This window comes from Salvelinus namaycush, chromosome 6 (assembly GCF_016432855.1).
Source record: "Salvelinus namaycush isolate Seneca chromosome 6, SaNama_1.0, whole genome shotgun sequence".
NCBI lineage: Eukaryota > Metazoa > Chordata > Actinopteri > Salmoniformes > Salmonidae > Salvelinus > Salvelinus namaycush.
Genome location: NC_052312.1, coordinates 26,713,170 through 26,727,204, shown reverse-complemented (window position 1 = coordinate 26,727,204; position 14,035 = coordinate 26,713,170). Strand labels below are relative to the sequence as shown.

General features: G+C 44.1%; 1 protein-coding gene across 1 annotated transcript in view; it reads left to right on the top strand.

Annotated features, from left to right (window-relative positions):
- LOC120049309 (collagen alpha-1(XXV) chain-like) overlaps positions 1–14,035 on the top strand; it is a 78,887-nt gene that overhangs the window by 47,035 nt on the left and 17,817 nt on the right. The window contains exons 13-16 of the mRNA XM_038995560.1: positions 502–582; positions 780–842; positions 987–1,037; positions 12,741–12,767. Coding sequence (XP_038851488.1) covers positions 502–582; positions 780–842; positions 987–1,037; positions 12,741–12,767 — 222 coding nt within the window. The remainder of the gene's footprint in view (positions 1–501; positions 583–779; positions 843–986; positions 1,038–12,740; positions 12,768–14,035) is intronic.

Sequence of the window (14,035 nt, the reverse complement as noted above, 5' to 3'; positions counted from 1 at the left end):
ATTGGACTCATTGTTCTTAAAGAGATTCTCTTGTACTTTTGTATACTTTTTAGCCAGTAGTTCTGAAAATAGCACTCACGAGCTAAAAGTGGTCCCCGAAAATTGCATACTGCATCACATATGTGCAGATATGTGCACCACGTCATTGCTCTTTCTCTTGTTCTGCTGTGTGTATCTTGCTAGCTGTCACTTAAATGGTGAGGGGCTGAAGCTCATTGGCTAGAACTCAAATTGCTAGGGGGCTGCCCACATGTGGGAAAATCTAGGGTAAAGAGCGTCATACAGATTTAAGAAAACAGTTGCTTCAAACTGTGGATTTTGTGTCTAATTGAGCTAAAACGGTAATTCTGCTCATAGATTATGCATGTATGAACATTGACACATCCAGCCCAAAGTCGCCAAAGTTCCGGAACAGCCCTCCAGGAATTGAATTTAATACCCCTGCAATTACATTTTCCCATTTGAATTGTCATTCTGATTACTCTATATACTGTTTCCCAGGGTTTTAAAGGTTCCAAAGGAGACATGGGAATCCCTAGCACATCTGGAGAAAAAGGAACTGTTGGCTTACCTGGTTTACCAGTAAGAGTCTATCCACTAATCTTAACACATATACAATTATTCTTGACTTCAATAAGAGAAAGCAAATAGCTTCAACTTCGAGAACTATCACTATAGCTTATTTTGTAGGACAGCACTATAGATAAGATATGCTGACTGTCTTGAACACTTTGAGGCAGCCTTCTTTAGTAAGTCATAATGAATGTCCTGTTTCCTAGGGCGTCAATGGATTGAAAGGGGATAAGGGTGATTCCGGTCTGTCTGGTCCTCAAGGGCCCTCAGTAAGTGAACTCCACTTCAGAGGCCTGCTTGGTCAAATTGTCAGTGTATGACCTCACACAAAATCTATTTATATGATGGTGATTATTTAACCATGTGAGTTATATTGGTTCAACCTGATTGGAATGTCTCCCTCTCACATGCAGATTATTGGCCAACCTGGAGCTCCTGGGCCCCATGGACCCCCAGGTCCCATGGTGAGTTTTCCCCCTAAACCAGGGTTGGGCAGTTCCAGTCCTGTAGGGCTGAATTTGCATCACACTTAACACTAACACACATCTTATTAAACAATTTGTAAATGTGGTGTATAGTGAAGACTATTAGTTGTTTATTTTAATCTGGTGTGTAAATGTTGGGTTGGAGTAAAAATGTAACACCTTTGTGGCCCTTCGAGGACAAGAATTAAAACCCCTACCCTAGAACATCCATTGAAACAACTGGGATTCACTGTAGAGTGAAACCCATTACAAAACTTTTAAAAAATTACCAGAGAGTGCCACTGATCTATAGAGGCATAAGTTTACTAAGTATGGTCTATAATGGATATTCATCCATCCTCAACAGTAGGTTAATGACCTTTTTGGAAAATCAAAACATTCTGGGGGAAGAACAAAATCTAAATCCAGAGGCTGTATCGACCATATCTTCTCAGTCTACACAATAGTCACAAATTGACTAAAGGAAAATAAGCCTACTTTTGTATGTTTCAATGATTTCCAGAAAGCGTTAGATGTTGTAAATAGGGGTCTTTTAGCCAATAGTTTGATAAAGACAGGGGTTGATGGGAAATTTTATCACACAATGCAGTCTCTCTACAAACCAAATGCCTGTGTGCGTGTTAACGAATATCATACAGATTGGTTTCCCACACCCCCAGGTATAAAACAATGAGACGCCGTATCACTGACTTTGTTTGCTATGTTTATTAATGATTTGGCAACATAAATTTAAGAGTTAAATATTGGAGTATGATATGATGATGAAATGCTAAGTATCCTCCTATATGCTGATTATATTAATTTGATGACATAAACTGAACTGAAGACCTTTAGAAAATGTTATTATGTGCAGTCAATTGGTGCATAACATGGAGACTCATGATCAGTCAGGGAAAAAACACAGATAATTCCTTTTAAAGAACCAGGTTCTAAGAGAAGTGTTTTGGTGAGGGTTTCTTGAGTTTACTAGCGATTGTAAATATTTGAGTCTTCATTTTGATGAACATGAGCTTTCTATACTGCAATTCTTCCAATTCTGTCAGCAAGTAGCGCTCTTGGGGGAGTTATAGGAAAACAAAATTATTTTGGTTATGCCACATATTCAGACATGTTTGAATCCTGTTCTGGACAATTCAGCAGGAGTGTTGGGTGCTAAGAGGTATCTCAAAAACGAACATGTCCATAACATAGCAGACGATGTAACTATTGTGACCTCGAAGAGATAGATAATTAAATTAATTTGATCCTCTATTGCCTTTTCTTCCACAATTGTCACGCCCTGACCTTAGAGAGCCTTTTTATTTCTCTATTTGGTAAGGTCAGGGTGTGATTTGGGTGGAAGAAAAGGCAATAGAGGATCAAATTAATTTAATTCTCTAGTTTTCTATTTCTTTGTTGGCCGGGTATGGTTCCCAATCAGAGGCAGCTGTCTATCGTTGTCTCTGATTGGGAATCATACTTAGGCAGCCTGTTTTTCCACCCTAGTTTGTGGGAAGTTGTTTTTGCACAGTAGCTGAGAGCCCTGCAGAACTTTACGTTCGTTTATATAGTTTATATTTATATTGTTTTGTTGGTGTTTCATTATTAAATTATCCTGAACACTTTTCACTCTGCGCTTTGGTCTCACTCATTCAACGACGGACGTCACAACAATATACAGTGCCTATCAAAAGTTTGGACACACCTACTCATTCCAGGGTTTTCTTTATTTTTACTATTTTCTACATTGTAGAATAATAGTGAAGATATCAAAACTATGAAATAACACATATGGAATGATGTAGTTACCAAAAAAGTGTTAAACAAATCAAAATATATTTTTCTTGAAGGAGTTTCCACATATGCTGAGCACTTGTTGGCTGCTTTTCCTTCACTCTGCGGTCCAACTCATCCAAAACCATCTCAAATGGATTGAGGTCGGGTGATTGTGGAGGCCAGGTCATCTGATCCAGCACTCCATCACTCTCCTTCTTGGTCAAATAGCCCTTACACAGCTTGGAGGTGTGTTGAGATATTGTCCTGTTGAAAAACAAATGATAGACCCACTAAGCACAAACAGATGGGATGGAGTATTGCTGCAGAATGCTGTGGTAGCCATGCTGGTTAAGAGGGCCTTGAATTCTAAATAAATCACTAACAGTGTCACCAGCAAAGCACCCCCACACCATCACACCTCCTCCTCCATGTTTCACGATGGGAACCACACATGTGGAGATCATCCGTTCACCTACTCTGCGTCTCACAAAGACACGAGGGTTGGAAACAAAAATCTCAAATTTGGACTCATCAGACCAAAGAACAGATTTCCACCGGTCTAATGTTCTGTTGCTCATGTTTCTTGGCCCAAGGAAGTCTCTTCTTCTTGTTGGTGTCCTTTAGTAGTGGTTTCTGAGCAGGAATTCGACCAAGGCCTGATCCACCCAGTCTCCTCTGAACAGTTGATGTTGAGATGTGCCTGTTACTTGAACTCTATGAAGCATTTATTTGGGCTGCAATCTGAGGTGCACCAGTACATCTAGCTGCAGTGAACTTGTTCCACAAATTAGGGGCAAAAAAACTAAATGCGGATTTTCCTAAATCTGTGGAGACTGAAGGGATCTCTAGTGTTATCCATTCCTGTGAACGGGTTTGGTAACTTATTATTCTTATCTCAATTAAGGAAGATAACATATGGAGGGAGTTTCTGTAAGATTGCTTTGTAAATAAATAAAAGAGAATGCAGCTCTCTTCTTACAGACAGAGGGGTCCATCCCACATTTTTATACAGACTACAATGATGAGTGCTAAAATTGTCCCCTGTGATTAAGCGTATTGTGGAATGGTAGACTGCGTCCAAGGGTTTTAAAACAGAGATTGCCGCATGCATGTAAACAATATCACTAAAATCCAATACAGGGAGAAGCGTTGCTTGAACAATCTTTCTCCTATTTTTAATACTAAGGCATGATTTATTTCCATATAAAAAAACTATCTTGGATCTTAACTTCTTAGTCAGATGTTTTATATGCGTTACGAAGGATAACTTGTCATCAATCCAGACACCCAGGTACTTATATTGAGAAACAAGCTCAATTTGGGCTCCATTTATAGCGCAAATATGCAGGTCCTCAGGGTCAACATTTCGTGACCTAGAGAACAGCATGAGCTTGGTTTTACTCGTATTTAACACTAATTTAAGATATGTAAGTGATTTCTGAATTTAATCAAAGTCATGCTGAAGTTCACAAATGGCCTGCTGCACTGAGGTGGCACAGGAATACAAAACTGTGTCATCTGCATAGAGATGAATGCTACAATAATTAACAGTGTTTCCTATGTCATTAATATACAAAGTGAACAATAATGGACCCAAAATTGAACCCTGAGGAACATCTTTTTGAATTTCAAGAAATGTATCAAGATGGCCTGAGTTCTGTTGCTAAGATAATTCTGAAACCATAAACAGGCTGTATATCCCATGGCCTACTCTTGATAATTTCTTCAGCAAAACAGAATGATCAACAGTGTCGAACGCCTTTGACAGATCAATAAACAAGGCAGCACAGCTCTTTTTAGCAACCAAGGCATTGACAAGATCATTAACAACTAGAGTGGTTGCTGTGGCAGTACTATACCCAAGCCTAAACCCTGATTAGTTTATATTAAGAATACAATAATCAGATAAAAAGGAACGAAGTTGTACATTAACCAAGGATTCAAGAATTTGAGCTAAACAAGGTAGTCCTGAAATGGGGCAATAGTTGTCTAGATCATTTGTATCCCCACCCTTATAGAGTGGCAGCACATATGTGGATGTCCAAGCTTTTGGAATACTTCCTGATAACAATGTTAAATAAAAATGTGGGCTACTGAGCCATCAATAAGGGGTGCTGCACACTTAAACAGACTAGGATCCAAATGATCAGCCCCTGTGGATTTTCTTTTGTCTAATGTTAACAAAGCATCCAGGACTTCTTTATCACTAGCATTTTCAGTATCATTCAATAGATTTTCACCATCTACATCCAAACTACTCTTTTCAAGAGCTGTCTTTGAAATACATTCAAATAAAATGCCTTCAGAGACAAAATGGTGATTAAATGCATTAATGACATCAATTTTGTCAGTAATAGGGCCAGAATCTCTATTAATTTATTGGGGGAGAGAAGATGAGATACAACCCTTCAGTGGTTTAACAGCTTTCCAAAATGTTTGCTTGTTTCCCTGTACATTCAGATAGTGTATTAACATAACAATCAGATTTAGCTTTTTTAAACAGTTTTACACACAGATTTCTCAACCGCCTAAAAGACTGCCAGTCTGGGCCCGAGTCTGTGAATCTAGCTTCGGCCCAGGCAGCATCTCTGTTGTGAATGATTTCAGATAGCTCTTGACTGAACCAAGGGCAAGACCGATTTTTTTATTCAACATTTTTTAAAGGGAGCATGTTTATCTACAAAACATTTGAGAAGTGGTTCAGAGCCAACTCTGGGTCAGGTATAGATGCAATACAATCAAAGTCATAAAAATAAAGGTCACAAAAAAAGGCCTGTTCATTGAAATGTTAAAAATTTCTCTTGTTGATTAAACGAGATTTGGATCGAGGCATCCGTATATCCCTGACACATGCAATGGGACAGTGGTCACTAATATCCAAAGCAAATACCCTACTCCCAGCATATTTATCTGGAGTATTTGTAAATATGAGGTCAATCAAAGTCGATTTCGTAGGGTCCTTTAAGTTTGGACGAGTGGGCTTTGTAATCAGCTGGGTCAAATTTAGATTAGTACAAAAATCATTTAGACAATCAGCATTCTGCGTTCCCCATGCAAGATTAAAATCTCCAGCGGTCAACACCTCTGGGGTAATAAAAATGGCAATTAAATCAATGAGTTTGTTTAGTAACTAGATTCCTAGAACTGTTATTCTTGAGTTTGAGCACAACTGAAAACTTAAAGCCAACAATTCAAATTGTTTAGGACTGGAAGTAGCCTTTAACAGAGACACAGAAATAGGATTCTTTGTGTAAATAGCAGCACCACCACCTTTGCCTTTCCTATCAGCCCTAAACACATTGTAACCATGCATAGCAACATCAGAGTCCAGGGTTTTATCAGTTAGCCAGGTCTCAGATACAATAAAAATACCAGGGTCTGCCTGAGAGGCCCAGATCTTGACATGATCCATTTTAGGTAATAAACTATGAATATTAAGATGTAAAAATGTTTAACATTTTCTGCATTTAAAATCATACGGCGTTTCAATACTTTGAGATTTCAGAACAACAGGATACTCAACGATTCGATTATACATATTAGGAAAAGAAAACAGAGTAGGAATAGCAATGACATTTCTCCGGTTAGCACCATTAGGCATGTCACCACTTTCAGATACAACATGTGGAACTCTCACAGTGACCAAAGAGGAGATGGTAAAAACTGACTTACATGTAATGTTAATATTGTCCTCATATCAATTTAGTTGACCAACAACCTTTCCCATGTTTGATGACAACAGCCGGGAGCCATTTTCACCCAGGTGAATTCCGTCTTCCACAAAGTAGCCAGGCCTATTCCAGAAGGAGTCAAAATTGTCGACGAAGGACATGCCCAAGTCCTTGGTCAGACGCATTAACCACTGGTGTTTGCGATATGTATCATAGTTCAAAGGGACAAGATCATCCTCACCCTTTTCAGACAACTATATACTGATGTATCATGCCTCCCAACTGTCTGGATGATTCCCGTAGATAACCTGGTCACCCATAACAGCTGACACACTCTCACTCATTATTCAGAGGCATTCATTCAAAATACACTGGGTTACAAATCTGACATAGGAGAAACTACAGTATGGCCCCAGTGGTGGACAACAAAATGAAACGACTTCTGCATCTACTGATGATTGTCCACCGGCCTGAGGAGAGACACATGAAACGAGGGGTTAATGCGATAATAGGAAGGGAGTTGTAATCTATAACACACCTCGTTTATCCTCCTCAGGACTTTAAATGGCCCCACACACTGCGGCCCCAGATTCCGACAGGGCAGGCGGAGGGGCAGGTTCCGAGAGCCAGACCCTGTCCCCCGGTGCGAACACGGGAGCTTCACTGCGGTGGCGGTCAGCGCTCTTCTTCTGCCGTCCACCCGCTTGCTTAAGTGATTCCTGGACGGCCCTCCAGGTCTCCTTAGAGCGCTGCACCCACTCCTCCACCACAGGATCCTCGGTCTGACTCTGATGCCACGGTGCCAGGACCGGCTGGTAGCCCAACACGCATTGAAATGGTGACATGTTCGTGGAGGAGTGGCGGAGTGAGTTCTGAGCCACCTCCGCCCATGGGACGTACCTCGCCCATTCTCCTGGTCGGTCCTGGCAATACGACCGCAGAAACCTACCCACCTCATGGTTCCCTCTCTCTACCTGCCCATTACTCTCGGGGTGATAACCCGAGGTCAGGCTGACCGAGACCCCCAGACGTTCCATAAACGCCCTCCAAACTCGGGACGTGAACTGGGGACCCCGATCAGAAACGATGTCCTCAGGCACCCCGTAGTGGCGGAAGACGTGAGTGAATAGGGCCTCCGCAGTCTGTAGGGCCGTAGGGAGACCGGACAACGGGAGAAGACGGCAGGACTTAGAGAACCAGGATCGACCAGGATCGTGGTGTTCCCCTGAGACGGAGGAAGATCGGTAAGAAAGTCCACCGACAGATGAGACCAAGGCCGTTGTGGAACGGGGAGGGGCTGTAACGTCCCTCTAGGCAAGTGCCTAGGAGCCTTACTCTGAGCGCACACCGAACAGGAGGAGACATATAGCCTCATGTCCTTAGCTAAGGTGGGCCACCAGTACTTCCCCCTAAGACCCCGCACTGTCCTCGCAATGCCAGGATGACCCGAAGAGGGTAGAGTATGAGCCCACCGAATCAATTGATCACGGACACCAAGCGGCACATACTTCAGACCTGTAGGACACTGAGGAGGCGCAGGTTCCAAACGTAGTGCCCGCTCAATGTCCGCGTCCACCTCCCATACCACCGGTGCCACCAGCCTTAGAGCTGGAAGGATGGGAGCAGGATCGATGGACCGATCCTCAGTGTCATAGAGACGGGACAGCGCGTGGGCCTTCGTGTTGAGGGAACCCGTTCTATAAGAGATAGTAAACCTAAATCTAGTGAAAAACATGGCCCACCTTGCCTGACGAGGATTCAGCCTCCTTGCTGCCCGGATGTACTCCAGATTGCGGTGGTCAGTCCAGATGAGAAAAGGGTGCTTGGCCCCCTCAAGCCAGTGTCTCCACACCTTCAGGGCCTTGACCACAGCTAACAACTCCCGGGCCCCCACATCATTGTTCCGCTCCGCCGGACCGAGCTTCTTCGAAAAGAAAGCGCAGGGGCTTCGGTGGCGTACCCGAGCGTTGTGATAGCACGGCTCCAACCCCAGCCTCGGACGCGTCCACCTCCACTATGAACACCAAAGAGGGGTCCGGATGCGCCAACACGGGAGCGTCGGTAAACAGCGCCTTCAACCGATTGAAAGCTCTGTCCGCCTCTGCCGACCACCGTAAGCGCGTGAGGTAATAGGAGAAGTGAGGGAGGTAATAGGAGCCGCCACTTGGCCAAAACCCCGGATAAACCTCCGGTAGTAATTGGCAAACCCTAAAAACCGCTGCACCTCCTTTACCGTGGTCGGAGTCGGCCAATTACGCACGGCCTTAACGCGGTCACACTCCATCACCACACCCGAGGTGGAAATGCGATAACCCAGGAAGGAAACGGCTCGTTTGGAAAACACACATTTCTCAGCCTTAACGTCCAGGTCATGCTCCAGCAGTCGCCCAAGTACCTTGCGCACCAGGGACACATGCGAGAGGCGCGTGTGGCGGAATAGATCAGGATATCATCAATATACACCACCACACCCTGCCCGTGCAGGTCCCTGAGAATCTCGTCTACAAAGGATTGAAAGACGGCTGGAGCATTCTTTAACCCATACGGCATGACGAGGTACTTATAGTGGCCTGATGTGGTACTAAACGCGGTTTTCCACTCATCTCCCTCCCGAATACGCACCAGATCATACGCGCTCCTGACGTCCAGCTTTGTGAAAAAACGCGCTCCGTGAAATGATTCAACCGCCGTAGCAATGAGAGGTAGCGGGTAACTAAACCCCACTGTGATGGAATTGAGACCTCGATAATCAATGCACAGACGCCTCCTTTTTCTTCACAAAAAAGAAACTCAAGGAGGCGGGTGACATGGAGGGCCAAATGTACCCCTGTCTCAGAGATTCCGTGACATATGTCTCCATAGCCAGCGTCTCCTCCTGTGACAATGGGTACACGTGACTCCTGGGAAGTGCAGCATTTTCCTGGAGGTTTATCATGCAATCCCCTCGTCGATGAGGTGGTAATTTAGTCGCCCTCTTCTTACAGAAGGCTATAGCCAAATCGGCATATTCTGAGGGAATACGCACAGTGGAAACCTGGTCTGGACTCTCCACCGACGTGGCACCGATGGAAACTCCTACACACCTACCTGAACACTCCTCTGACCATCCCTGGAGAGCCCCCTGTTTCCATGAAAACCTGGGATTGTGACATGCCAGCCAGGGAACCCCCAGTACCACCGGAAACGCAGGTGAATCGATAAGGAAGAGACTAATCCGCTCCCTATGATCCCCCTGCGTTACCATGTCCAGTGGAACCGTGGCCTCCCTGACCAGCCCTGACCCTAACGGTCGGCTATCTAAGGAGTGCACGGGGAAGGGAGGATCTATCGGCACCAGCGGAACCCCCAACCTACGGGCGAGTCCGCAATCCATAAAGTTCCCAGCTGCGCCTGAATCGACTAGCGCCTTATGCTGGAGAGAGGGAGAAAACTCAGAAAAATAAATGTATAAAAACATGTGACCAACAGGGAGCTCTGGGTGAGTTTGGTACTGACTCACCTGGGGTGACCAAGAAGTGTTCTGCCTGCCTTCTCGACTCCCAGACGAGCTCCTCCAGCACCGGTCGGACGTGTGCCCTCTCCGGCCCCCCTGATGCGGCCCCCCCTAACTCCATCGGAATGGGAGCGGGAGGTCCAGGAGGTAGAACTGACAGGGCAGCTAGCAGGTTGTCCAGCTGGATCGACATGTCTATGAGTTCATCGAGGGAGAGAGCAGTGTCCCGACAAGCTATCTCCCTGCGGACGTCCTCCCGGAAGCTACACCGGTAGTGGTCTATAAGGGCCCTGTCATTCCACCCCGCACCAGCAGCCAAGGTCCGGAACTCCAGCGCGAAGTCCTGCGTGCTCCTCGTCTCCTGCCTAAGATGGAACAGCCGTTCACCCGCCGCTCGGCCCTCTGGAGGGTGGTCGAACACGGCCCGGAAACGGTGGGTGAACTCTGGGTAGTGGTCCCTAGCGGAGTCTGGGGCATTCCAAACTGCGTTGGCCCACTCCAGGGCCCTGCCTGTCAGGCAGGAGACGAGAACGCTCACACTCTCTTCACCCGAGGGAGTCGGTCGAACGGTAGCCAGGTATAGCTCGAGCTGGAGCAAAAATCCCTGGCACCCTGCAGCCGGTCCATCATACTCCCTCGGGGGCGCGAGACGAAGTGCACTGGAGCCGGACGCCGCCGGAGGAGTGGGTTGAGTCGTTGAAGGAGGAGCGGGGGGCGAGGTAGGGAGACCACTCCTCTCCCATCGCTCCATTCTCTCCATCATCTGGTCCATCGCTGACCCGATACGATGGAGGATGGCCGTATGATGTAGGACGCGCTCCTCCATAGATGGAAGAGGGGTGGCCGCTGCTCCTGCTGACTCCATGGTGCGGGCTTCTGTGATGAAATGGGTTGAGGAATCAGGCGCAGGGAGCAGAGGGTTAGGACAACAGTATTTAATCCTGGTACTGACACGGTCACGCCAACACACCAGGCGCATACAAAACAGACCGGCCCAAAAACAGGACCAAAATCAGCCCAGCGAAAACACAGAATACAATCCACAACAAACGCACAGAAGAACAAGCCCGCACAACAGCCGGCGGGCATTACCAGCTTAAATAGCCCTAACGGTCGGCTATCTAAGGAGTGCACGGGGAAGGGAGGATCTATCGGCACCAGCGGAACCCCCAACCTACGGGCGAGTCCGCGATCCATAAAGTTCCCAGCTGCGCCTGAATCGACTAGCGCCTCATTACCAGCTTAAATAGCCCTAATCAAAGCCAAACTAGAAACAGGTGAAACCAATAAGAACAAACCAACTGAAAAGGGAAAAGGGGATCGGTGGCAGCTAGTAGACCGGTGACGACGACCGCCGAGCGCCGACCGAACAGGAAGAGGAACCGCCTTCGGTGGGATTCGTGACAATGATAATGTTTTTATCTCCCAAAAGATGCAGAGAAATCTTAGTACTTATCACCCTGGGACACAGACACAAGTCAAGTAGTTGACTTTAATGATTGCATGTTTTTTTTTATCATAGGCAGTTGACAAAAAAGGAATTAGTTCTGATTGTCAAACTAACTGTCTAAGCCTAGTTCTGGAATAAAAAACACTTCTCCTCATTAAGAAAAAAAATTCATAAATGCGAATTTCGTCTTGAGGGCGTGGTTTGATATGGGTGTTTGCTATATCGTTTGCTATATCGTATTCTGGAAGTTATCATTGTTTCTTCCTCTTCACTCACCGTAGTTGCGATATATCCCAAAACAACCACCGTACTATGACTTTGGCTAAAGAAATAAATTCTGTTTGATGCTAACATTATCTCATGAATGTGAGGATGTTTGAGTTGGAAAAACACAAGCTGTTTATAAAGAACAGGTCCCGTTCTTTCAACATTACATTGGCGACAATGTCTTGTATGCATTGTTGTCTCATGTAAAGAAGTCAGAGGTGCTGCGTGCTAATGTAGTTCTGCTATCTGTAAAGAAATGGCCAGACTGTAGGTTGATTCTGTTGCTACGATTGGTTAGCGCACAGCTGTTTTTCCGTTCACCCGTATTGCATACTCTGATCATTCATATTGGTGTTGTCAGCTGTTCCATGTTAGTGGGCAAGTGGGCATAATTGTGGACATGACTGAAATCCAAACCCTATCCTCAAATGTACAAGGACACCGGAAAATCTCAGTTTTGAAAAATACTGACTTTATAACAAATGTATCCTGTTGGCACTAGAATAGATGTTTCTGACTAATATTGATGCCACATCGGCCGTTTTCAATCAGAGAAGTTGTTTTTTGGGTTCAGCTCCTCTTTAAACTGTATGGGAAAGCAACCAGATTAACACTGTCAAAAGCCAAGTAGGTTTTATTTATGGTCAAATCTGGAGTGTTAAGGGCTTTTTACACCTGAAATACTAAATGAGTCAGCAATCCACTTTTCCTTATGGAAATCCCCTTTTCCTATTATCTGCATGTTCACTCAGCAATATACAGTACGTCTAGTATCTTCCCAGTGTTATTCCACAATGTTAGCCTACATAAACCTACTTAGATAAAACAACAGAGGTACATTAAAAGTGTATCATGGATCCATGTGTTGAGTTTCATAACCGTACCTCCTTCTAAAGTGAATGCTTATAGCTTGCTCCTAATGAATATTCCTGAAACTGCAATTTAGTAAAGAAATGACATTTATTCCATGTTGCAGCTTTGTAAAAACATAATCAGATTAACTGATAGAATCAAGAAAACACGTTTTGATTAATTTTATTTTTCAGGGACCCCATGGATTCCCTGGACCAAAGGTAAATCCAAACAAGACAATTGAAAAGACAGCTTGCTTTTGCTTTTATTAATAATGCATGCATGCCCCACATTCAAATGTTAAAAGTAGTTTTTGTACCATCATCTTTGAAATGCAAGAGAAAGGCCATAATGTATTATTCCAGCCCAGGTGCAATTTAGATTTTGGCCACTAGATGGCATCAGTGCATGTGCAAACTTTTAGACTGATCCAATGAACCATTGTATTTATGTTCAAAATGTTCTATCAAGACTGCCCAAATGTGCCTAATTTGTTTATTAATAACTTTTCATGTTGAAAATTGTGCACTCTCCTCAAACAGTAGCATGGTATTATTTCACTGTGATAGCTACTGTAAATTGGACAGTGCAGTTAGATTAACAAGAATATGTCAATATCAGATATGTCTATGTCCTGGGAAATGTTCTTGTTACTTACAACCTCATGCTAATCACATTAGCCTACGCTAGCTCAACCGTCCCGTGGAAGGGACACTGATCCTTATTAATACCTTATTATACCTTTCCTTGTTAGGTACTGATATGTACAGTATACCATGCTGCAAATTCCAATGTTCTGCCCAGAAATTTGGGCTGTTTGTTGGGTGAATACAAAGTTTCCACCATATTGATTTCAATAATTCAGTTGTATAAGATCAGCCACTGGTTTGAGGGGGGTGGGCAGGAATTAGGCATGTTTTGCATATTTAAACTTGGCCCAAGCCCAAATCTTTCCACTCCAATCAGTTTTTTGTAATTCTACCCAAAAAGTTGTCTGGAGAAAATTATATTTGGAACATTAGTTGAATTTTTAAAATTATTTTTTAACCTTTATTTTATCAGGGAGCCCCATTGAGACCAATGACTCTTTCTAGGGAGCCCTGCATGAAAACAATTTATACAATTTACAACAGTTAAACATACAACGTAATAAAAGCATAACATGCTACAATCAATTTAAGAAGGAAACACATTCCTCAACAATGTGGTCCTCCATTAACAAATCCAACTGCCCTAGAGGCACCAGAGCAGCAAGGTGTGGAGAGCTCTGCAGTTATTACAGTGCATTCGGAAAGTATTCAGACCCCTTGACTTTTTCCAAATGTTATGTTACAGCCTTATTCTAAAATGTATTAAATTAATTATGTTCCACATCAATCTTCACACAATAGCTCATAATGAGAAAGCGAAAACAGGTTTTTAGAATTTTATTTACATAAGTATTCAGACCCCTTGCTATGAGATTCGAAATTGAGCTCAGGTGCATTCT